Source organism: Hylobates moloch, unplaced genomic scaffold, assembly GCF_009828535.3.
Source record: "Hylobates moloch isolate HMO894 unplaced genomic scaffold, HMol_V3 SCAFFOLD_1, whole genome shotgun sequence".
Lineage (NCBI taxonomy): Eukaryota > Metazoa > Chordata > Mammalia > Primates > Hylobatidae > Hylobates > Hylobates moloch.
Window position 1 is genome coordinate 39,845,653 of NW_026652276.1, and position 24,080 is coordinate 39,869,732.

At 42.1% G+C, this 24,080-nt stretch overlaps 1 protein-coding gene across 1 annotated transcript in view; it reads left to right on the forward strand.

Annotated features, from left to right (window-relative positions):
* Positions 1–24,080, forward strand: part of SUMO1 (small ubiquitin like modifier 1) — a 33,451-nt gene that overhangs the window by 8,216 nt on the left and 1,155 nt on the right. The window contains exons 2-4 of the mRNA XM_032754922.2: positions 11,801–11,875; positions 17,448–17,525; positions 20,865–20,936. Coding sequence (XP_032610813.1) covers positions 11,801–11,875; positions 17,448–17,525; positions 20,865–20,936 — 225 coding nt within the window. The remainder of the gene's footprint in view (positions 1–11,800; positions 11,876–17,447; positions 17,526–20,864; positions 20,937–24,080) is intronic.

Genomic DNA, 24,080 nt, shown 5'->3' on the forward strand with positions numbered 1-24,080 from the left:
ATTTTTTTTTTTTTTTTTAGTAAAGATGGGGCTTCTCCATGTTGGTCAGGCGGGTCTCGAACTCCCGACCTCGTGTGATCCGACCGCCTTGGCCTCCCAAAGTGCTGGGATTACAGGCATGAGCCACTGCGCCATCCCGGCTGATATTCTGTTTCTTTACAAGAGTCATGGGGAAAGTTCACACAGATACTGTTATTGAGCACCTTAGTTTTACAGTTTAAAATTTGGATAATTCCTGCAACATGACTGTTTACTTAAAGATACATTGTATCGGTTATATATTTTTGGCTATTTTTGCATTCAGTTGCCTTTTCTGAGCTAATGAGGATCTGAAGGAAAAGACCTGAAGGAAGGAAGGAAGGGTGGAGTTTTGTTTGCTGGACTGGTTGTTCTCAATATCTAGGGCCAGTTATTTTTAAAGGTTTTACCAAAGAGTAATATACTTACAAAAAAGTGCACAAGAGTGTATGGTTTGCTGAACTTTCACAAACTGAACACGTCCATGCAACCAGCACTCAGATAAAGAACCGCTGTATTGACTTAACAAGTTGAATAGTTTTGTCTGTTTTTATACAGCATAACATTTTATAAGTGAAATCATACAGTATGTATCTCTGTGTGTTGGTTCTTTTGCCCAGCACTGTTTAGAGGTTCGTTCATTATTATTGTAAATAGTTGTATGTTATTAAATATCATTGCTGTGTGGCATTCCATTGTGTGGAATGCAGTATACTCAATTTACTTATTCATTCTGCTTTTGATGCCCATTGAGGAATTTTCTAGCACCTGTTTTTTTTTTTTTTTTGAGATAAAGTCTCGCTCTGTCGCCAAGGCTGGAGTGCAGTGGTGCAATCTCGGCTCACTGCAAGCTCCGCCTCCCGAGTTCACGCCATTCTCCTGCCTCAGCCTCTCAGAGTAGCTGGGACTACAGGCGCCTGCCACCACACCCGGCTAATTTTTTTGTATTTTTAGTAGAGACGGGGTTTCACCGTGGTCTCGATCTCCTGACCTCGTGATCCGCCCCCCTCGGACTCCCAAAGTGATGGGATTACAAGCGTGAGCCACCGCACCCGGCCTAGTGCCTGTTTTTAATATGAGCCAAACTTATACCTTTTATAGCACCTTCTATTTCAGGATTACTTTTGGGCTGAATAACAAAATTTGATTTATTGTAGGTTAAACAATTTTTTTTTTTCTCATAAAACAAGAAGCGTAGACAAAAGTAGCTCAGGGCTGATGTGGTAGCTCCACAGTTCTTTCATATTATTTTCTTCTCCATCCTTAACAGCAGTCTTTCACTTTGGTGCTTGTCTACTTGTGGGCACAAAAAAGCTACTTTGTGTTCCAGACAGGAGAAAAGGGAGAAGCAAAGGGAAAAAGTATGTCACTTTATATCTCTTTGGCCAAAATGGGTATAAAAGAAGCTGGGAAATACGTTTTTTATCTGGGTAAATTTAGGTTTCCCTTTGTAAGGAAGAAAGGGAAAATAGATATCAGATAGGTAATTAACAATGTCTGTCATACTTCCAAGTCTGTTTGCTAGTACTTTTGGATGCAATCAAACTGGTTTGTTCTAGGCTTAGCATAGGTCTGGACTCAAAGGGTAAGGTTTACACAACCAGTAAAGTTTTTAGTTATAGTTTTTAGTTCCTGAGAAGCTATCTGTGCGTGACTAGTGTTTACCATTCAGGGTTGAATGTAAATATTCAGAGGCCCATTGTGTTGACAGCTTTGACCTACACCTTGAAGTTATGCAGTTAAATCTGGTCAGTTCTGTTCTAAATCTCTAGTACCGTCTTACTAAGTTTGAACATATGCAGCATGAAGATGAAAATATACATATATTTTTGTGTTTTTAGAATTGTGGGCCTGGTGCAGTGGCTCACGCCTGTAATCCCAGCACTTGGGAGGCCGAGGCGGGCAGATTGCTTGAGCGCAAGAGTGCGAGACCAGCCTGGGCAACATGGTGAAACCCTGTCTCTACCAAAAAATACAAAATTTAGCTGGGTGTGGTGGCATGTGCCTGTAGTCCCAGCTACTCAGGAGGCGGAGTTTGCAGTGAGCCAAGATCGTGCCACTGCACTCCAGCCTGGGTGACACAGCGAGACTCAAAATAAATAAATAAATAAAATGGAATTGTGGTAAATTATTTAAGGGAAGTGACTTCACTGTAATTTTGGGTTTTTCCCTTTTAATGGTGCATTAGAATTACCCTGTTTAACACTTTTTGAGCTTTCTTCATTAGGAAATAAAATAAATTGATATATATAGAATTTGAAGCTTGGAGTGACTTTTTTTTTTTTTTCGAGACAGTCTTGCTCTGTCGTCCAGGCTGGAATGCAGTGGTGTGATCTCGGCTCACTGCAAACTCCACCTCCTGGGTTCACACCATTCTCCTGCCTCAGCCTCCCGAGTAGCTGGGACTACAGGCGCCTGCCACCACACCTGGCTAATTTTTTTGTATTTTCAGTAGAGATGGGGTTTCACCATGTTAGCCAGGATAGTCTTGATCTCCTGACCTCATGATCCGCCTGTCTTGGCCTCCCAAAGTGCTGGAATTACAGGCATGAGCAACCGTGCCTGGCTGGAGTGAATTTAATGAATTTTTAATTTATGTTTAAATGTACTGTATTATAATGAATCCTTGTGGCCTCCTCTTGGCCTATAATCTACAGCATCCCATTATACTCCCCCATATTATTTTGAAGCCATTTCTAAATATTGTATCATTTCATCTGTAAATATTTCAGTATGTATCTTTAAAAAGAGAAGCGCTTTTTCTTTAATTTTAATTTTAATTTAATTTTTTTTTTTTTGAGATGGAGTCTTGCTCTGCCGCCCAGGATGGAGTGCAGTGGCGCCATCTCGACTCACTGCAAGCTCTGTCTTCCCGGTTCACGCCATTCTCCTGCCTCAGCCACCTGAGTAGCTGGGACTACAGGCGCCCAGCACCACGCCCAGCTAATTTTTTGTATTTTTAGTAGAGATGGGGTTTCACCGTGTTAGCCAGGATGGTCTCGATCTCCTGACCTCGTGATCCACCCACCTCGGTCTCCCAAAGTGCTGGGATTACAGGTGTGAGCCACTGCACTTGGCCCCTTTTTTTTTTTTTTTGAGACGGAGTTTTGCTCTTGTTCTCCAGGCTGGAGAGCAATGGCGCAGTCTCGGCTCACCGCAACCTCTGCCTCCCGGGTTCAAGCGATTCTCCTGCCTCAGCCTCCCTAGTAGCTGGGATTACAGGCATGCACCACCATCCCTGGCTAATTTTGTATTTTTAGTAGAGACGGGGTTTCTCCATATTGGTCAGGCTGGTCTCAAAACTCCTGACCTAGGTGATTGGCTCGCCCTGGCCTCCCAAAGTGCTGGGATTACAGGCGTGATCCACAGTACCCAGCCAAGGCTTTTTCTTTTCTTTTCTTTTCTTTTTTTTTTTTTGAGACAGAGTCTCGCTGTCGCCCAGGCTGGAGTGCAGTGGCGCGATTTCGGCTCACTGCAGGCTCCCCCCCTCCGGGGTTCACGCCATTCTCCTGCCTCAGCCTCCCGAGTAGCTGGGACTACAGGCGCCCGCCACCTCGCCTGGCTAATTTTTTTTTTTTTTTTTTTTGCAGTGGCGCAATCTCGGCTCACTGCAAGCTCCTCCTCCCGGGTTCACGCCATTCTCCCACCTCAGCCTCTCCGAGTAGCTGGGACTACAGGCGCCCGCCACCACGCCCGGCTAATTTTTTGTATTTTTAGTAGAGACGGGGTTTCACCGTGGTCTCGATCTCCTGACCTCGTGATCTTCCCGCCTCGGCCTCCCAAAGTGCTGGGATTACAAGCGTGAGCCACCGCACCCGGCCTAATTTTTTGTATTTTTAGTAGAGATGGGGTTTCATCGTGTTAGCCAGGATGGTCTCGATCTCCTGACCTCGTGATCTGCCTGCCTCAGCCTCCCAAAGTGCTGGGATTACAGGCGTGAGCCCGGCCGGCTTTTTCTTTTAACATGACCAATATACTTTTGTCACACCTTAAAAAATGAACAGATTTGTTAATATCATGAAAGAAGAGTAAACGTATTTTTTATTTGTTGTTGAGTTTTCCTAGAATCCCTCCTCTTTCAATGAGAATGAGCAATCCAGCCGGGCGCGGTGGCTCACGCCTGTAATCCCAGCACTTTTGGAGGCTGAGGTGGGCAGATCACCTGAGGTCAGGAGTTCGAGACCAGCGTGGCCAACATGGCAAAACCCTGTCTCTACTAAAAATACAAAAATGAGCCAGGTGTGGTGGTGTGTGCCTGTAATCCAGATAGGAGGCTGAGGCAGGAGAATCACTTGAACCCGGGTGGCAGAGGTTGCAGTGAGTTGAGATCACGCCACTGTACTCCAGCCTGGGAGGCGGAGCAAGACTCTGTCTCAAAAAAAAAAAAAAAAAAAAGGCAATCCTTGTGCAGCTGGGTCCATGACACATTGGCAGTAGTTAAGTGTGATGCTCTGTCCCTGTGACTGAATTGCCACTGTACTGATTACCAGAGTGCTTTTTTTGGCATGATCTCGGCTCACTGCAACCTCCACCTCCCGGGTTCAAGTGATTCTTGTGCCCCAGCCTCCTGAATAGCTGGGATTACAGGCGTGCAGCACCACCACTTTTTTTTTAGTAGAGATGCGATTTTGTCATGTTGGCCAGGCTGCTCTTGAACTCCTGGCCTCAAGTGATCGCCTGCCTTGGCCTCCCAAAGTGCTGGGATTACAGAGCCATTGTGCCCAGCCTCCAGAGTGCTTTTAAGTAAAGGTCTTGTTCTTTTGACTTTGAAATAGCATAATAAAACCCTCCTTATGAATATTGTACATTTGAAAATGAGGCCTATTGTGTTTTCCATATCTTTTGCAGTCTAAGAGGCTTTCAGTTCTCTCTTTGATCCTGTATATTCACTTAATCTTTCCATCACCTGTTTCTTCTGCTTTGGGGCTGTGTATCCTTTCTAGCCAAATCACCCAGCTCTCTTTGGGATTCTCTTTTCTTTGATGACCTAGCGTCCCAGACTCAGAGCTGAATGCTTTCACTGTTTTGTAATCACTGTGTCATACCATTCTGTACTGACTGCTTTTTACAAGGAAGAGAAGGAAAGACAGCCTACAAAAGACACTGAGCTCATTGGAGACAAACTTTGGCCTTTTTTTTGTACAGGATCTTCTCATTTTCAAGGCTAGTTTGTCAAAGAGAGAAGGCAAAAAGCTTGATGACTGCCTTAAGCAAGCATGAGGCCATTAAACAAGTGGTACAGGTGATTGTTATTATAGTGGTTAAGAGTTGGGAAGACATCACCAAATGGAGTGTCTAGGGAAAGTGGCAGCTTATTTTTGGAAATTTAAAATCCAATCGTTCACATATTCTTATGAAATTGAGGTGAATTATCTCTTATTCTCAACTGTGAATGCAAAAAACTGAAAAGATCTGTTTGAACTGACTATTATTGCATACAGAAGTATGAAGCATGAGTAAGATTCTGTGATACACAGAAAATAGTGCTGTCAATCTTATTTATTCGACAAACATTTAAAAATTGCTTAGTATTTGTTTGGCACTACAGAGGTTAGAGAGTGAAAAAACTTGGACCCTCCACTTGTAAACTTGTAGGGAAGACAAGACATACCAACCTGTCACAGAAAACTGTTTAATAAGAATATTGAGTATCTTCAAAGTACCAGGCTCTGTGCTTGACCAGAAATACAAAGAAAAGTAAGGCATGCCAATAAGAAACTCAAATCTGATAGAAGAGACAGATATGCAAACAAATGATTATGATAGATAAGTAAGCAGTATGGGAACATTTAAGAAGATGATCAGGGAAGTGATGTCTGGGTGGTCATGGGAGGTGAATAGAGTGGGAAAGCGCCTTCCAAGAAGAGGGGGTCAGCATGTACAAAGATAATTGAGATAAGGTGGAGGATGCCATGTTCCAGCAATTGTAGATAGTTATGGCTGGAGGATAAGATATTTGCTAACAGAGGGAGGAGAATAAGGTTTCATTGCTAGGCAGGGACCAGCACATGAAGGATCAGTGTATGTCAGCTAAGGAGTTAGAATTTTTTTTTTTTTGAGACGGCGTCTCCCTCTGCTGCCCAGGTGGGAGTGCAGTGGGCGATCTCGGCTCACTGCAACCTCTGCCTCCCAGGTTCAAGTGATTCCCTGCCTCAGCCTCCTGAGTAGCTGGGATTACAGGCACGTGCCACCACACCTGGCTAATAATTTTTGTATTTTTAGTAGAGACGGGGTTTCGCCGTGTTGGTGGCTGGTGATCCACCCGCCTCGGCCTCCAAAAGTGCTGGGATTACAGACGTGAGCCACCATGCCTGGCCTAGGAGTTTGAATTTAACCCTGAAGATTTTGAGCAGACCAGACTGCATTTTAGAGAGATGGCTCTGGTGACAGTTTGGAGAAATAATTGAAGGGAGGAAGACTGGGAACGTCAGTTATTCTATTTTTAAAATTACTATTTTTTTTTAGTGACAAGGTCTCACTCTTTCACTCAGGCTGGAGTGCAGTGGCATGATCTTGGCTCACTGCAGCGTTGACCTCCCGGGGTCAAATGATCCTCCCACCTCAGCCTCCCAAGTAGCTGGGACTACAGGTGTGTACCACCACATCTGGCTAATTTTTGTATTTCTTGTAGAGACAGGGTTTCACCATGTTGCCCAGGCTGGTCTCAAACTCCTGGCCTCAAGTGATCCACCTTGGCCTCCCAAAGTGCCAGGATTATGGGTGTGAGCCACTGCACCAGGCCAGTTATGTTGTTGCAGGGATGTTAATAAGCATCAATGAGTGGCTGAACTAAAGCAGTGGAAAGGAGAGAATGGGATGGGCTTGAGAGCTAGTAAGAAACAGAATTGTCATGGCTCATGCCTGTAATTCCAGCACTTTGGGAGGCTGAGATGGGAAGATTGCTTGAACCCAGGAGTTCAAGACCAGCCTGGGCAACATAATGAGACCCTGTCTCTAAAACAAAACAAAAAAAGACACAGAATTGTCAGAATGATGAGTGATGTTAAGTATGAAGTTTAATGTTTAAAAGCAGAAGAGGAGCCAAAGATGACCCCAGAATTTCTGTTGTTGGCAGCTGATTGTATGGTAACCATTTATTGTAATTGGGAATCCAGGAAGAATTATAATTTGTTTTGATTTTGATTTTTAGAAAGAGGAGTTAAAACTGACAAAAGAGTTAGAGATAATGATTTGGTTTGGGACACTTTCACACTGAAGTATCCAAGGATATATTCAGGCACTTGGATAAATGAGTGTGAAACTCATAAAGGTTAGAAGGAATAGTTGAGTTATTAGTATCTGTTTTTTTTTTTTTTTTTTTTTTAAGACGGAGTCTTGCTCAGTTGCCCAGGCTGGAATGCAGTGGCGCAATCATAGCTCACTGCAGGCTCCGCCTCCCGGGTTCACGCTATTCTCCTGCCTCAGCCTCCAGAGTAGCTGGGATTACAGGTGCCCACCACTACGCCCGGCTTTTTGTATTTTTAGTAGAGATGGGGTTTCACCGTGTTAGCCAGGATGGTCTCGATCTCCTGATCCGCCCGCCTCCGCCTCCCAAAGTGCTGGGATTACAGGCGTGAGCCACTGCGCCCGGCCGAGGTATTAGTATCTGAGAACTAGTTGGAATCACGGGTCACCAGGGAGACAGAAAAGCAGAGGATTGAAGACACAGAATTCAGATGAAACCCAGCATTGAAGGAAATTACAGAAATGAGGAGAGAACCTAATCTTGGCAGCCAAAGGTGGAGAGTTTTCAAGGTAAAACTCAGTGTTTGTTGTTTGAGAGAGTTACAGATGAGATTTGAAAGTGTACATTGGATTTAGCAATAAAGAATCCACCTGCTAACCATTGGTGAGGAGAGTGTTAAGTGGAATGGTGGGGGCATAAACCACATTACAGCTGAATACTCTTTAAGAAGTTTGATTTTGAAAAAAGGTGAGAACTGGCTGGGCGTGGTGGCTCACGCCTGTAATCCCAGCACTTTGGGAGTCCAAGGCTGGCGGATCACTTGAGGTCAGGAGTTTGAGACTAGCCTAGCCAACATGGTGAAATCCCGTCTCTACTAAAAATACAAAAAATTAGCTGGATGTGGTGGCATGCACCTGTAATCCCAGCTACTGAGGAGGCTGAGGCAGGAGAATCGCTTGAATCTGGGAGGTGGAGGTTGCAGTGAGCCGAGATTGCACCACTGCACTCCAGCCTGAGCAACAGAGCAAGACTCCGTCTCAAAACAACAACCACCACCACAAAAAAAAAAACAAAACAAAAAAGGTGAGAAAAACAACTAGAGAAGTAAGGTCAAGGGAGAGTATTTTTAAGTTGAAAATAAATGCCATAAAATATATGAATAAATTGCAAGTAGGAGCATTAAAGGAAGATATTAATATCATTTGGAAGGTTGGGGGAGTGCTGTGGTTCATAGACGAGTTTTAAAAAATCCTGGACTTGGCCTGACATGGTGGCTCACGCCTGTAATCCCAGCACTTTGGTAGGCCAAGGTGGGCAGATCATTTGAGGCCAGGAGTTCAAGACCAACCTGGGCCAATGTGATGAAACCCTGTCTCTACTAAAAATACACACACAAAAAATTGCTGGGCGTAGTGATGCATGCCTGTAATCCCAGCTATTCAGGTGGTTGAGGGATGAGAAAATTGCTTGAACCTGGGAGTCAGAGGTTGCAGTGAGCCGAGATTGTGCCACTGCACTCCAGCCTGGCTGACAGAGCGAGACTCTGTCACAGAAAAGAAAAAAAAAAGCAGGCCGGGCGTAGTGGCTCAAGCCTATAATCCCAGCACTTTGGGAAGCCAAGGTGGGTGGATCACCTGAGGTCAGGAGTTCGAGACCAGCCTGGCCAACATAGGGAAACCCCGTCTCTACTGAAAATACAAAAATTAGCCGGGCGTGGTGGCACACTCCTGTAATCCCAGCTACTTGGGAGGCTGAGGCAGGAGAATGGCTTGAACCCAGGAGGCAGAGGTTGCAGTGAACCAAGATTGTGCCATTGCATTCCAGCCTGGGCAACAAGAGCGAAAATCTGTCTCAAAAAAAAAAAAAATACTGGACTTAAGTTCATGTGTGAGGTAGATATCCTTGAGGTGATTTCAAGAGAAGCTGAGAGAGGATAATATATATATATATTCCAGGTAAATGAAACTAGGGCCGCAAAGGGCTGAAGTTGAAGTAATATTAATGGACATATTCGGGGAACAGTAAATAGTCCAATTGAACAGAATCTTTGGGTTTGTTAAGTGAATGATGAGAGAAAAATGAGAATTGAGCTTGATGGTGGAAGCAGAGAATGTCATGCTATGCTATAGAGTTGGCTTATAGACCCTAAAGTACTGGAAGGTATTTATGCTTTTTGATCTGAGTAGTTATAGGATTGGAGAAGCTGGACTTTCGGAGAATTCTGAAGCACTGAGGATGATGGAGGGGAGGAGGGGAAGAATTCTTTTGTGCTGAGTAGCCGCTATAGCTACCCTATCTAGGAGACACAGGAGCAAAACCACTCCTGTTGTGCTTATATATTGCTGCTAGGGGAGGGGGCTGTCCTTTGTGCTAACTTAAAGCTTCTTAAGGCCTCCTCTCCTTCCAGTTACAGAGGACTCAGGGCTTGGTTGCTGTTTGTTGCCCTTCACTGCATGGAATAAGCTCTTTGCCTTCTAGATACTTAGAGGAAGAAGCAGCTGTTTACTATAAATATAAATTCATAGAAATGTGGAGAGACTATATTTGAAGACAGTCTTCTAGTTTTCAGGTGAAATACTGTCTCACTAAAGAAGGTTAATTTTGCCTGCTGCCGTAATATTCAGTAGTCAGCAAATGTTAAAAGCACTGCAGAATGAAAAACAGGCAAGGATTCATACTAATGATATCCGTTCTGTTATCTAAGCATTTCCCTAGACTCTAGCCTGTATTTTAAAGTTAAAAGCTGCTTCTAGTTTAATATGTTCTTTTAATTCTTGAATGTTAAAGAATTTTTTAAGTTACTGGCATGAGATACACAGGTAATGGTTATGGTTATTCTTATCAAATATGGATTAACTGCTTGAAATTATTACGAATAATAAGGTATATATCTAAATAAGTGGGTAATTTGGTGGCCAAACTAAGGTGTAGCACATAGAGAAAAAAAGCTACTTTTTTACTACAGTATTCATGAAATTTTCCAAGGTACCCCCGTTACTAAAAATGATTTGCTTATTCTTGAGATACTTCATGGTGAAGTTGTTTTAACTAATTTATTCTGTTAACCTCATTTTCGTTTCAGTAGCTCTTTATTTGAAATTGTTTTGTAACTTTTTGTGATCGTTTTATTATTTTTTTTTTTTTTGCTTTAAAGAGATGAGGTCTTGCTATGTTGTCCAGGCTGGCTTCCAACTCCTGGGCTGTCAAGCAGTCCTACTGCCACAGCCTCTCAAGTATCTTGTTTTCTTATTTTTGTCTTCTCTTTTAAACTTAAGCATTGGCCGGGCGCGGTGGCTCACGCTTGTAATCCCAGCACTTTGGGAGGCCGAGGCGGGCGAATCACGAGGTCAGGTGATCGAGACCACGGTGAAACCCCGTCTCTACTAAAAATACAAAAAATTAGCCGGGCGTGGTGGCGGGCGCCTGTAGTCCCAGCTACTCGGAGAGGCTGAGGCAGGAGAATGGCGTGAACCCGGGAGGCGGAGCTTGCAGTGAGCCGAGATTGTGCCACTGCACTCCAGCCTGGGCGACAGAGCGAGACTCCGTCTCAAAAACAAAACAAAACAAAACAAAACAAAAAACTTAAGCATTATACTTTGGATAGTCTAAAATAATTGATTATATAAAACTGATTTGTTTTGACTCCAGAGTACATTAGGCTAATACTTTCTTATTTGATTTTCCTTTCTAAATAGCCTTGCTTGTCTGGGCACTGTGGCTCACGCCTGTAGTCCCAGCACTTTGGGAGGCCAAGGCAGGTGGATCACCTGAGGTCAGTAGTTTGAGACCAGCCTGACCAACATGGAGAAACCCCATCTCTACTAAAAATACAAAATTAGCCGGGTGTGGTGGTGCATGCCTGTAGTCCCAGCTACTCGGGAGGCTGAGGCAGGAGAATTGCTTGAACCCAGGAGGCGGAGGTTGCAGTGAGCTGAGATCGAGCCATTGCACTCCAGCCTGGGCAACAAGAGCGAAACTGTGTCTCAAAAAAATAAATAAATAAATAAAAATAAATAATAGCCTTGCTTATGCTAATATGATTAATTTACATTTCTTAGTACAGTTTTGTAGTTAAAGTAAACTCTTCATGATAGGCTGTGAGAAGATAATCTTGGATTCAGAGTGTTTGTCTAAAAATTCATGGAGGATGAACTCCCTCTGTGCTGGTAAGAAAGAGTTGGCTGTAGGGCAGTTGTTTCCAAGTTGTTCTCTGGCCAGCAGCATCGGTACCACCTGGTAATTTGTTAGAAACAGATTCTCATCCCTACTACAGATGTGCTGAATAAGAAACTGGGGCTTGGGCCCAGCAGTTTGTTTAACATGTGCTTCAGGTGATTTTGATGTGTGGTAAAGTTTTAGACCATTACTATGGGGTATTATAATAAAAGAGACCCCTCTCTTGATTTCTAGTGAATGGTGTTTGGGACAGTAATTGACTTAGGATCTTTTTTTCTTAATTGACTGGCATGGAAAAGAAATGCTGTTTGTATTCTCAGGTGCAGATTTTGCACCCTGAATGAAAGTAATGGATACTCGTAAGTGAGTAATTAAAATAGTATGTAGGAACTTTTATATTGAAATTTAATTTTCTTTCAGGAGGCAAAACCTTCAACTGAGGACTTGGGGGATAAGAAGGAAGGTGAATATATTAAACTCAAAGTCATTGGACAGGTGAGTTTCATTGTTTTTCTCATTTGACTCCCCTTCAATGTGAGTACTTTTTGACAGGAAAAAAAATTATTTAAGGCAAATTATTTTAAAATGACTATATGCATTTTAATTTACGGTGTATGCATCTGTTAGAGGTAGAAGAGGCCGATACTGTTTTTTAAATTACTCTGCCGGGCAGTTTCAGATCATCTTAATTTTTCCAAATAGGAATGTTTTCTTGGTTAGTGTGCTTCAGGGGCAAATACAGTGAATACTATTAAGTGATAAGGCTAGGGCCAACCTTAAGTAAAAGGTTTATCAGCCCTTTTCCTGACCCTTTTCCCTTTTCTGGCCCCCTATTTCCCTAGACTCTAGTCTGTATCTTTTTTTTTTTTTTTTTTGAGATGGAGTCTTGCTCTGTCGCCCAGGCTGGAGTGCAGTGGCGTGATCTCGGCTCACTGCAAGCTCTGCCTCCCGGGTTCACGCCATCCTCCTGCCTCAGCCTCCCAAGTAGCTGGGACTACAGGCGCCCACCACCAGGCCCGGCTAATTTTTTTGTATTTTTAGTAGAGAGGGGGTTTCACTGTGTTAGCCAGGATGGTCTCGATCTCCTAACCTTGTGATGCGCCAGCCTTGGCCTCCCAAAGTGCTGGGATTACAGGCGTGAGCCACTGCATCCGGCTCTAGTCTGTATCTTATTGACTCTGAAATGTTAATTAAGGTTAGCTAACAACTGTTGGAGGAATGAATCTGCATAGTTACGTGGGTTTTCTAAAGGACAAAAGACAGAGAATTGGTGGAAGGGTGGACTCGCCCAGGCTGGAGTGCAGTGGTATTTCCATTGAAGTGTGACAGTACCATTTCCCTATATTCTCCCAAACATGGGATATTAACAGTCTTTAAATTTTTTTCAAATATGCTGGGTAAAACATTTTTATTTTTCATTTACCTAATTATTAATAAGATATAATTTTTTTTGGTCTGTTACATTTATATTCTTTTGTTAATTGTGTTCATACCCTTTTCCCATTTTTCTGTGATTATCTTATTTTGAAGACTTTTATTTTTTATTTTCAAAATTTTTTTAATTTAAATTTTATTTTGAAATGGAGTTGTGCTCTTGTTGCCAGGCTGGAGTGCAATAGCACGATCTTGGCTCACTGCACCCTCCACTCCCGGGTTCAGGTGATTCTCCTGCCTCAGCCTCCCGAGTAGCTGGGACTACAGGTGCCTGCCACGAAGCCCAACTAATTAAAAAAAAAATATTTTTAGTAGAGACGGGGTTTCCCCATGTTGGCCAGGCTGGTCTCAAACTCCTGACCTCAGGTGATCCACCCGTCTCGGCCTCCCAGAGTTCTGGGATTACAGGTGTGAGCCACCATGCCTGGCCTTATTTTGAAAACTTTTAAAAGATAAAATTCACATACTATAAAATTCACTATTTTAAAGTATATAATTCAGTGGCTTTAGTATTATTCACAAGTGTGTGTAGCCATCACCACTACCAATTCCAGAACATTTGCATTACCCCAAAAAGACACCCTGTACCCATTAGCAGTCATTCCCCATCCTATTTCCTCCAGCCAGTGACAACCATGATTCTACTTTGTGTCTCTATAGGTTTGCCTTTTCTGGACATTACATATAAATGGAATCATAAGATATATGCCTCTTTTTTTTTTTGAGGCAAGGGTCTTGCTCTGTCACCCAGGCTGGAGTGCAGTGGCCTGATGATCTCAACTCACTGCGACCTCCACCTCCTGGGTTCAAGCGATCCTCCTGCCATAGCCTCCTGAGTAGCTGGGATTTCAGGTATGCACCACCATGCCCAGCTAATTTTTGTATTTTTAGTAGAGATGGGGTTTTGCCATGTTGGCCAGGCTGGTCTCAAACTCCTGACCTCAGATGATCCGCCTACCTCGGCCTCCCAAAGTGTTGGGATTACAGGCATGAGCCACCATGCCTAGCTTTGATATGTGGCTTTTAATTCTGGTTTGTTTCTTCTTTTCTTCCTTGCTTCCCTGCTCCTCTTCCCCTCCCTCCCCCCCCATCCCTCTCTCCCTCTCCAGGGGTCTTGCTATGTTGCTCAGGCTGGTCTTGAACTCTTGGGCTTAAGTGATTCTCCCACTTTGGCCTGAAGTGCTGGGATTATAGGTGTGAGCCACTATGCCTGGCCTGGCTTCTTTCTTTTAGCATGTTTTCAAGGTTCATTCATGCTGTAGCATGTATCGTTACTATATTCCTTTTAATGGCTGAATTCTGTTCCATTGTATGGGTAGAATATATTTTGTTTTCCATTTATCAGTTGATATTTAGTTTGTCTCCATATTTTGGCTACTATTAATAATGTTCCTGTGAACATTCATGTGTGTTTTTGTGTGGACATATGTTTTCAGCTCCCTTGGATATATACCTAGGAGTGGAATTGCTGGGTCTGGTATGCAACTGTATGTTTTACTTTTTGAGGAACTGCCGAACTGTTTTCAGCAGTGGTCCTACCATCTTACATTCCTAGCAGCAACATATGAGCGTTTCAGTTTTTCCATATTCTGGTCAACACTTGTAATTATCCATATTTTTGGTTATAATCCTAGTGGGTGTGAAGTGGTATCTCACTGTGGTTTGAACTTGCTCTTTCCTGGTGGCTAATGATGCCAAGCATTTTTTTATGTACTCATTGGCCATTAGTACATCTTCTTTGGAAAAATGAAGATCTTTAGATCTTTTGCCCATTTTTAAATTGGGTTAGTTGTCTTTTTATTGTTGAGTGGTAATATGTCTTTTTTCTGGGTGTTAGACTTTTATCATAGATATGATTTGCATAGATTTTCTCCTATCTTTGAGTTATCTTTTCACTTTCTTGGTTTTATTCTTTGCAGTGTAAAGTTTTTAATTTTGGTGAATTAAGTTCATCTGTTTTTTCTTTTGTTGCTTGTAATTTATCTAAGAAACCATTGCCTAATCCAGGGTCACAAAGGTTTACGCTTGTGGTTTAAGAGTTTTAAGGCTGGGCACAATGGCTCACACCTGTAATCTCAGCACTTTGGGAGGCCAAGGTGGGCAGATTGCTTGAGCTCAGGAGCTGCAGACCAGCCTGGGCAACATGGCGAAACCCCATCTCTACAAAAAGTATAAAAAATTAGTAGGGCATGGTGGCACATGCCTGTAGTCCCAGCTACTCAGGAGGCTGAGTGGGGAGAATCACTTGAGCCTGGGAGGTCAAGGCTGCAGTGAGCTGTGATCACGTGACTGTACTCCAGTCTGGGTGACAGAGTGAAACCCTGTCTCAAAAAAAGAAAATAAAGTTTTATGGTTTTATTCATAGTTTTAGCTCTTACATTTAAATCTTTCATCATTTTGAATAATTTTTATGGGTGTTTGTCCCAGACCATTAGTTGAAAAGACTATCCTTTTCTCACTGAACTGTTCTGGTATCCTTGTCAAAAAATTGACTATAGATATAAGGGTTCATTTCTTGGCTTTCAGTTTTATGCCATTGATCTATGTGTCCATATGCCATGGAATATCTTTTTAAGAATTATTAATTTGTGGGATTTTTAAAAATATTGTCTTCATTTTCTTTGTCTGTTACATGTTACGAATATTTCCTCCAGTATGTCTTAACTTTTGTTTATGGCGTCTTTTACTATACAGACGTTTTATGTTTTTATTAAGTCAAATTTATCCACCTCTTTTTTTTTATGATTTCTAGGTTAAAATCATGCTTTGCAATAGGGCATCCCAAGGCCAAAATTAGGGGAAAAAAATTCTCCCTTGAGGGGAAAATATTGAGATTTTTTTTTTTTTGATGCAGAGCCTTGTTCTGTCACGCAGGCTGGAGTGCAGTGGTACTTCCGGCTCACTGCAACATCCACTTCCCGGGTTCAAGCAATTCTCCTGCCTCAGCCTCCCGAGTAGTTGGGCTTACATGCAACTGTCACCACACCTGGCTAATTTTTTATATTTTTAGTAGAGATAGGGTTTCCTTATGTTGGCCAGGCTGATCTCGAACTCCTGACCTCGTGATCTACCCGGCTTGACCTCCCAAAGTGTTGGGATTACAGGAGTGAGCCACTGCACCTGGCCAAAAAAATTTTAATGTTAGTTCTTTAATTCATCTGGAAGTGATTTTTTTTTTTTTTTTTTTTTTTTTTTTTGAGATGGAGTCTCACTCTGTTGCCCAGGCTGGAGTACAGTGGTGAGATCTCGGTTCACTGCAGCCTCCACCTCCTGGGTTCAAGCGATTCTCCTCCTTCACCCTCCCGAGTAGCTGGGATTACAGGCATGCGCCACCGCGCCTGGCTAATTTTTTTGTATTTTTAGTAGAAATGGCATTTCACCATGTTGGTCAGGCTGGTCTTGAACTCCTGAACTCAAATGATCGCCTGCTTTGGCCTCCCAAAGTGTTGGGATTACAGGCATGAGCCATCATGCCCAGCCTGGAATTGATTTTAATGTATAGCATGAGATTTGCTGTAGAATTTTATCTGTTTATGAAATGATCTATGTGAAGATAATTTTATTTCTTCATAGTTACAGTCACGAGAAAAATACTGTAAATGTGCAGCTTCTGCAAATACACATTTGTGAATGTGATATATAGTCATGAAGTTTGGCTTTGAAATTTTACATTATGCAAGTAACAGTATTTTTTCTGATGGTTGGCTGATAGTTTGTTTCACAATCTGAGCAGAATAAAAGAATTTTTGGTCCCACAAATCAGTTTGACTAACTCAGGTTCTTACTCATTTTACTCATGTGAGAGAAACCAGATTCCATGTGGTGATTTTTTTGTTTCTTGAGATGGAGTCCTGCTCTGTTGCCCAGGCTGGAGTGCAGTGGCGTGTTCTTGGCTCACTGCAACCTCCACCTCCTGAGTTTAAGCAATTCTTCTGCCTCAGCCTCCTGAGTAGCTGGGACTACAGGTGTGTGCTACCATGCCTGGCTAATTTTTTGTATTTTTAGTAGAGACAGGGTTTCACTATACTGGCCAGGCTGGTCTTGAACTCCTGACCTTGTGATCCGCCTGCCTCGGCCTCCCAAAGTGCTGGGATTACAGGTGTGAGCCACTGCGCTCAGCCCCATGTGGTGATTTTTTTATGGAGGAATAAATTTCTCAGTCTGTTATTGTATAAAATTGAATTTTATGCAATTAATTATTGTATAATTAATTGCTTTTCTCCTAGGCAACCACCTTCAGTGACACTTCACTTGGGGGGACAGACTTTTTGTTTTGAGTTGCTATTGGGATAAATAAAAGATGTGATAGTTCATCTTTTATTTTGACAATAGAATGGCAAATAAAGGAATGCATTTACTTAGGCTTTTACTTATACTGATAATTTTAACACTCAAGACTGATTAACTTTGTTTTACTCAGTTTCTTTTGTAATGGGTATACAGTAACTTTGAGGATGATTACAGTGTTTTAAGAAAACCTGTTAAGAATGCTAAAAAGAATATTGTGGTGGAAAAATACAGGTTACAAGGTTTATGTTTCTATTTGCACTATGTGTGTAATTAAGTAGTTTGGTTCAAGTAAAGCAAATGATTATAGAAAGAGGGATAATCTTTTTCTCTTTTATCTCCTTAGGATAGCAGTGAGATTCACTTCAAAGTGAAAATGACAACACATCTCAAGAAACTCAAAGAATCATACTGTCAAAGACAGGTTTGTCCATTTTGGTATTAAGTACAATACTTTGTCATTAATTTCTTTTTTTTATAGAAGATTGTCAAAAGAAAAATCTTGTTTTATTATTTTTACCATTAGCAACTCAAGGAAAACACCCTATCATTTCTTGTACCCTGCTTAATTGCTTTTTTTTTGTCTTGTGGCCCATTTTAAAGTTTGAATTCGTAAGATGGGAACTAGTTTGAAAAGTAACTCAGAATTGTAAAGAGAGCTCAAATGAATATTTCTGTCTTGATGGCTTACCAGTATATATAGCAAGAAAGGCAAGTAATTTTTTGGTGATTACTGTGAATTTTTTTTGTACTTCTAATCATGAGTGTTGAGCCATATGTTAAATTTAAGTAGTAGTAGTATTAATATATTATCTCTTTTTTTTTTTTTGGAGATGGAGTTTGCTCTTGTTGCCCAGGCTGGAGTGCAATGGCATGACCTCTGCTCACCGCAACCTCCGTCTCCTGAGTTCAAGTGATTCTCCTGCCTCAGCCTACCGAGTAGCTGGGATTACAGGCATGCATTACCACTCCCGGCTAATTTTGTATTTTTAGTAGAGGTGGGGATTCTCCATGTTGGTCAGGCTGGTCTTGAACTCCCAACCTCAGGTGATTCACCCACCTCGGCCTCCCAAAGTACTGGGATTACAGGCGTGAGCCACCACGCCTGGCCTTATAAAATAGGTTTTGAAAATAAATGTAATTGGAATTAATATGAGACAACCAAGATATATTTTAAGTGAAATTATGATTTAATAAGCAAGAAATATATGTTTAATCAGTCTATTAAATTAAATTATAGGTTGGGCGCAGTGGCTCATGCCTGTAATCCCAGCACTTTGGGAGGCTGAGGTGGGCCGATCACCTGAGGGCAGGAGTTCAAGACCAGCCTGACCAACATGGCAAAACCTTGTCTCTACTAAAAGTGCAAAAATTAGCCAGGCGTGGTGGCGCATGCTTGTAATTCCCAGCTAGTCGGGAGGCTGAGGCAGGAGAATCACTTGAATCTGGGAGGCAGAGGTTGCAGTGAGCCCAGATCATGCCACTGCACTCCAGCCTGGGTGACAGAGCAAGACTCCATCTCAAAAAGAAAAAGAAAAAAGAAAAAAGATGAATTATATTATATAATATTAACTCAGGTATTGTACATTTTATTTTCATTTATTTATTTATTTCTTTGAGATGGAGTCTTAACTCTGTCGTCCAGGCTGGAATGCAGTGGTGCGATCTCAGCTCACTGCAACCTGCGACTCCCTGGTTCAAGTGATTCTCCTGCCTCAGTCTCCCGAGTAGCTGGGATTACAGGCATGCACCACCACGCCCTGCTAATTTTTGTATTTTTAGTAGTGGCGGGGTTTCACTATGTTGGTCAGGCTGGTCTCGAACTCTTGACCTCGTGATCCGCCTGCCTTGGCCTCCCAAAGTGCTGGGATTACAGGCTTGAGCCACTGTGCCTGGCCTGTAGATTTCATTTTTAGAAGGTTTGCTTTTAACAGTTTAAATTTGTAACTAACATAAAACTTATTATAAGAAAGAGAAACTAGGTGTTAGGATAAGTAAAACAATAAGGATTTTTGTCTCTTCTGTTTTTGTAGATTTTAATTGTTTAACTTAATAAAATCTCATTAATTGGGGTTCAACTACTTCATATTTGTAATAACTTTGGGTGTTAAAATTGAGATGAAATTCATCAGGGGAAAGAAACATTTATTGAAATCTCAATTTTGTGTACTGTGCTGTAGGTATTTAAGATACATTGTTGGCCAGGCATAGTGGCTCACGCCTCTAATCCCAGCACTTTGGGAGGCTGAGGCAGGCGGATCATGAGGTCAGGAGTTCAAGACCAGCCTGACCAACATGGTGAAACCCCTGTCTCTACTAAAAATACAAAAATTAGCTGGGCATGGTGGCGCATGCCTGTAATTCCAGTTACTCGGGAGGCTGAGGCAGAAGAATCATTTGAACCCAGGAGGCGGAGGTTGCAATGAGCCGAGATCACGCCGTTGCACTCCAGCCTGGGTGGCAGAGTGAGAATCTGTCTCAAAAAAAAAAAAAAAGATTTATTGTCATTTAATTTTCATAACTCTGAAGAAAATTCATATAGTCTTTACACCCCCCATCTATAGGCCAGGGAATTGATTTTTTTTTTTTTTTTTTTGAGACAGAGCCTCACTCTGTCACCTAGGCTGGAGTGCAGTGGTGCTGTCTTAGCTCACTGCAACCTCCACCTCCTGGACTCAAGCGATTCCCATGCCTCAGTCTCCCGAGTAGCTGGGATTACAGGCACCTGCCACCAGGCCCGGCTAATTTTCGTATTTTTATTTTTTTTGTATTTGTATTTTTTTTTTTTTTTTTAGACAGGGTCTTCCTCTGTCGCCCAGGTTGGAGTGCAGTGACACGACCTTGGCTCACTGCAACCTCCACCTCCCGGGTTCAAGTGATTCTCCTGTCTCAGCCTCCCGAGTAGCTGGGATTACAGGCACGTGCCACCTCGCCAGGCTAATTGTTGTATTTTTGGTAGAGATGGGGTTTCACCATGTTGGCCAGGCTGGTCTTGAACTCCTGATCTCAAGTGACCCACCCGCCTCGGCCTCCCAAAGTGCTGGGGTTACAGGCTGAACCACCGCGCTTGCCCCGTAATTTTTGTATTTTTAGTAGAGACGGAGTTTCATTATGTTGGCCAGGCTGGTCTCAAACTCCTGACCTCAAGTGAGCCGTCTCTCCCCTTTCAGCTATTTTTGTTGAAGAGTGATTAGAAAAATGTATACTAATATATTTTGTAATATTTATGGCGCTATCTATGCCATCTAGGTTTATGGTGGATTAGCTAGCTAGCCATTTGTGCTTAACCAAATTTTATGATGTAATCTGTTTAAAACCAATTTTGCCAGTGTAGTTGGAATCTAGTGAGGGTGCTCGTTCAGTTTCTGATCTGATTTTTTATGCTAGCTTACAGATTTAGGGCAAAGTGAATCGAGTAGTGGTCAAGAGCACAAGCTTAGAAACAGGTTTGGGCTTAAATTCTTGGCTAGCTCCAAGCCTTAGGTTCCCTAGCTGTAACATGAAGATAAGGTGGTAATACCTACCTTCCAGGGTTGTTGTGTTTAACACTTATGATTATGTATGTAAAGAATTGGTACAGGGAGGGCCTTGCAAATAGTTGCTACTCAGTATATAGTATTTATGATTGAATTAGCTTGTCTAATTTTATTTTCTATGTAGTGTTCTAAGGCTTTCATGCTTGCTTTTTGTGCATCAAAGTTACCATTATGTTTTCTAAGATTTGTGTGTGTATGTATTATTATTATTATCTTTACCTTTTTAGGGCGTTCCAATGAATTCACTCAGGTTTCTCTTTGAGGGTCAGAGAATTGCTGATAATCATACTCCAAAAGAAGTGAGTATACTTTTTTCCTGAGTCAAGAAAAAATTTAAATTCTCCTTTGAGCAGTTTGGTTCACTGGTATTAAACTGCCCTTTTCTTGAATATTCTCTGATTTAAATGGCATATCGTTTGTCGGAGAGAAGAAATAATGTTTTGGGTTGAACTTCCCCTATAGTGCCTTCAAAAGTGCCAATAAAAAGGGCGGTAGAAACAAAATGAGTACTGAAATTGACATAGGGCACTTGCTACATCCTTTTTGAAGATAGACAAATGTTCCTCAAATTTGGTAAATTTCTGGTATGCTTTCATGGTGATGGTAACATTAATGGCTGGATTTTGATTTTTGACCTATTTTGAGAATGTTAATACAGAAGCATGGTGTATATTAATATATTTGGCTCTGTCATCTTGTTTTATCCTATTTTTTTATGCTTCTCTGTCTTCATTTGATTTTTTTATTCTATGAGCGGTTTGCTTTGCTTTTATATTCCACCCATCTTCCCTCTATAGAGATATCTCAAAGTAGTGTGTGTGTGTGTGTGTGTGTGTGTGTGTGTGTATGTGTGTGTGTATCTATATACATAGATTCCCTTCATACACAGAGTAACATTACTGATATTTCTGATAGTGGGAACAATATAGGGTTATTAATTTTTTATTTTGAAAACATTTCAAACTTACTGAATTGTGAGAATAGTATAATACTCTCCTGTATACCTGTTCCTTAGATTCACCAATTAAAATTGCACAGCATTTGGGCCAGGCACGGTGGCTTATACTTGTAATCCTAGCACTTTGGGAGGCCAAAGTGGGTGGATTGCTTGAGTCCTGGAGTTCGAGACCAGCCTGGGCAACATGACGAAAACCCGTCTCTACTAAAAATAAAAAAAAATTGGCCAGGTGCAGTGGCTTATGCCTGTAATCCCAGCACTTTGGGAGGCCGAGGTGGGCGGATCACGAGGTCAGGAGTTCAAGACCAGCCTGGCCAGTATGGTGAAACCCCGTCTCTACTAAAAATACAAAAATTAGCCGGGCGTGGTGGTACGCACCTGTAGTCCCAGCTACTCGGGAGGCTGAGGCAGAAGAATTGCTTGAACCCGGGAGGCGGAGGTTGCAGTGAGCCGAGATCACGCCACTGCACTCCAGCCTGGGCAACAGAGCAAGACTCCGTCTCAAAAAAAAAGAAAAAAAAAATTAACTAGGCTTAGTGGTGCATGCTTGTAGTCCCAGGTACTTGGGGGGGCTGAGGTGGAAGGATCACTTGAGCCCAGGAGGTCGAGGCTGCAGTGAGCCCTGGTCGTGTCACTGTTCTCCAGCCTAGGTGACAGAGTGAGAACCTGTCTCAAAAATAAATAAAGTAAATAAAATAAAATAACATTGTGTAGAATTTGATAGCTGGGATTGGTGGTGCATGCCTATAGTCCTAGCTGCTTGGGAGGCTGAAGCGGGAGGATCACTTGAGTGAGCCTAAGAGTTCGAGACGAGCCTGGATAACAGAGCAAGGAGTCCCTTGTCTCAAAAAAAAAAAAAAAAAAAAAAAAAAAAAAGTATGTTTTTCTAGTATGACTACTAGAATGTAGTCATAGCTCACTGCAGCCACAAACTCCTGGGCTCGAGCAATCCTGACTATCACTATCAGCCTCCTGAATAGCTGGGATTACAGGCATGTGCCACCATGCTCTGCTAACTTTTAAATTTTTTGTAGAGATGGAGTCTCCCTATGTGCCCAGGCTTTGATCACTTAGTTTAAGTGTTGTCTTTTTTTTTTTTTTTTAACTTTGTAGTTAACTGCTTTTCCTGTTACAATTAAGTAATTTGAGGGGACACACTTTGAAACTATGTGAATATCCCCTTTCTCATCAAATATTCCCCTTAGGTTTAGTGTCCACCACCTTCTTGAACACTTCCTTACTTTCTGGCACAGTAAGAAGTTCCAAACTCATCTTTTACTTTCCTTTAACTTGGCAAAATCTCTGGGACCGTACAGTAGATACCTAATACATTTTACTGACACATGCCTTACACATCCCTTGTAATTAAGAGATTATCTTTTCAGAGGAATGTTGGGGCAGTGGGAGAGAGTAGGTCTTTAGGGAGTGACCCTCCTGTGCTGTTGTTCACTTGTCTCTATTAATGTACTTCTTGAAGTTTGTAGCTTTATATTCTTTATAGCTCAAGGACTCATGCTGTCTTCCTGTTTTGAAGGTTTCTAATAACATTTGGAATTTTATTCCTTGCAGTATTTACCATGCTATATGGGCAATGAAAATTGTTTTAAAAGCATCCTTTTTTTTTTTTTTTTTTTTTTTTTTGAGATGGAGTTTTGCTCTTGTTGCCCAGGCTGGAGTGCAATGGCTCAATCTCTGCTCACTGCAACCTCTGCCTCCCGGGTTCAAGCGATTCTCCTGCCTCAGCCTCCTGAGTAGCTGGGATTACAGGCATGCACCACCACGCCTGGCTAATTTTGTATTTTTAGTAGAGACGAGGGTTCACCATGCTGGTCAGGCTGGTCTCGAACTCCTGACCTCAGGTGATCGACCGCCCCCCCAGCCTCCTAAAGTGCTGAGATTACAGGTGTGACCCACTGCACCTGGCCTAAAAGCATGTTTAATAATTATTTAAATATTCAAGTATGTTCCACGACCAAGATAGCTTAACACTTCTAGAGCCATTCTGATCACTTTAAAATCCTAAATTCACATGTGTTATGTTTAGATTTCTTAACATACTTAATTTTCATATTTAAAATTCTGCACAAAAATGTTACCTATAAAATTTAAAACTTTTTGGTCAGGCGTAGTGGCCCACGCGTGCAATCCCAGCACTTTGGGAGGCTGAGGCAGGCTGGATCACTGCAGGTCAGGAGTTGAGACCAGCTTGGGCAACATGGCGGAACCCCATCTCTACTAAAAATAGAAAAAGTAGCCAGGTATGGTGGCGCACGCTTGTAGTGCTAGCTACTTGGGAGGCTGAGGTAGGAGGATTGGTTGAGCCCAGGATGCTGAGGTTGCAGTGAGCTGAGGTTGAGCCCAGGAGGCTGAGGTTGCAGTGAGCTGAGATTGTGCCACTGTACTCCAGCCTGGGCAATATAATCAGACCCTGTCTCAAAAAAAAAAAAAAAACCAAATTAGATATATCCTATTAAACTATCATTTA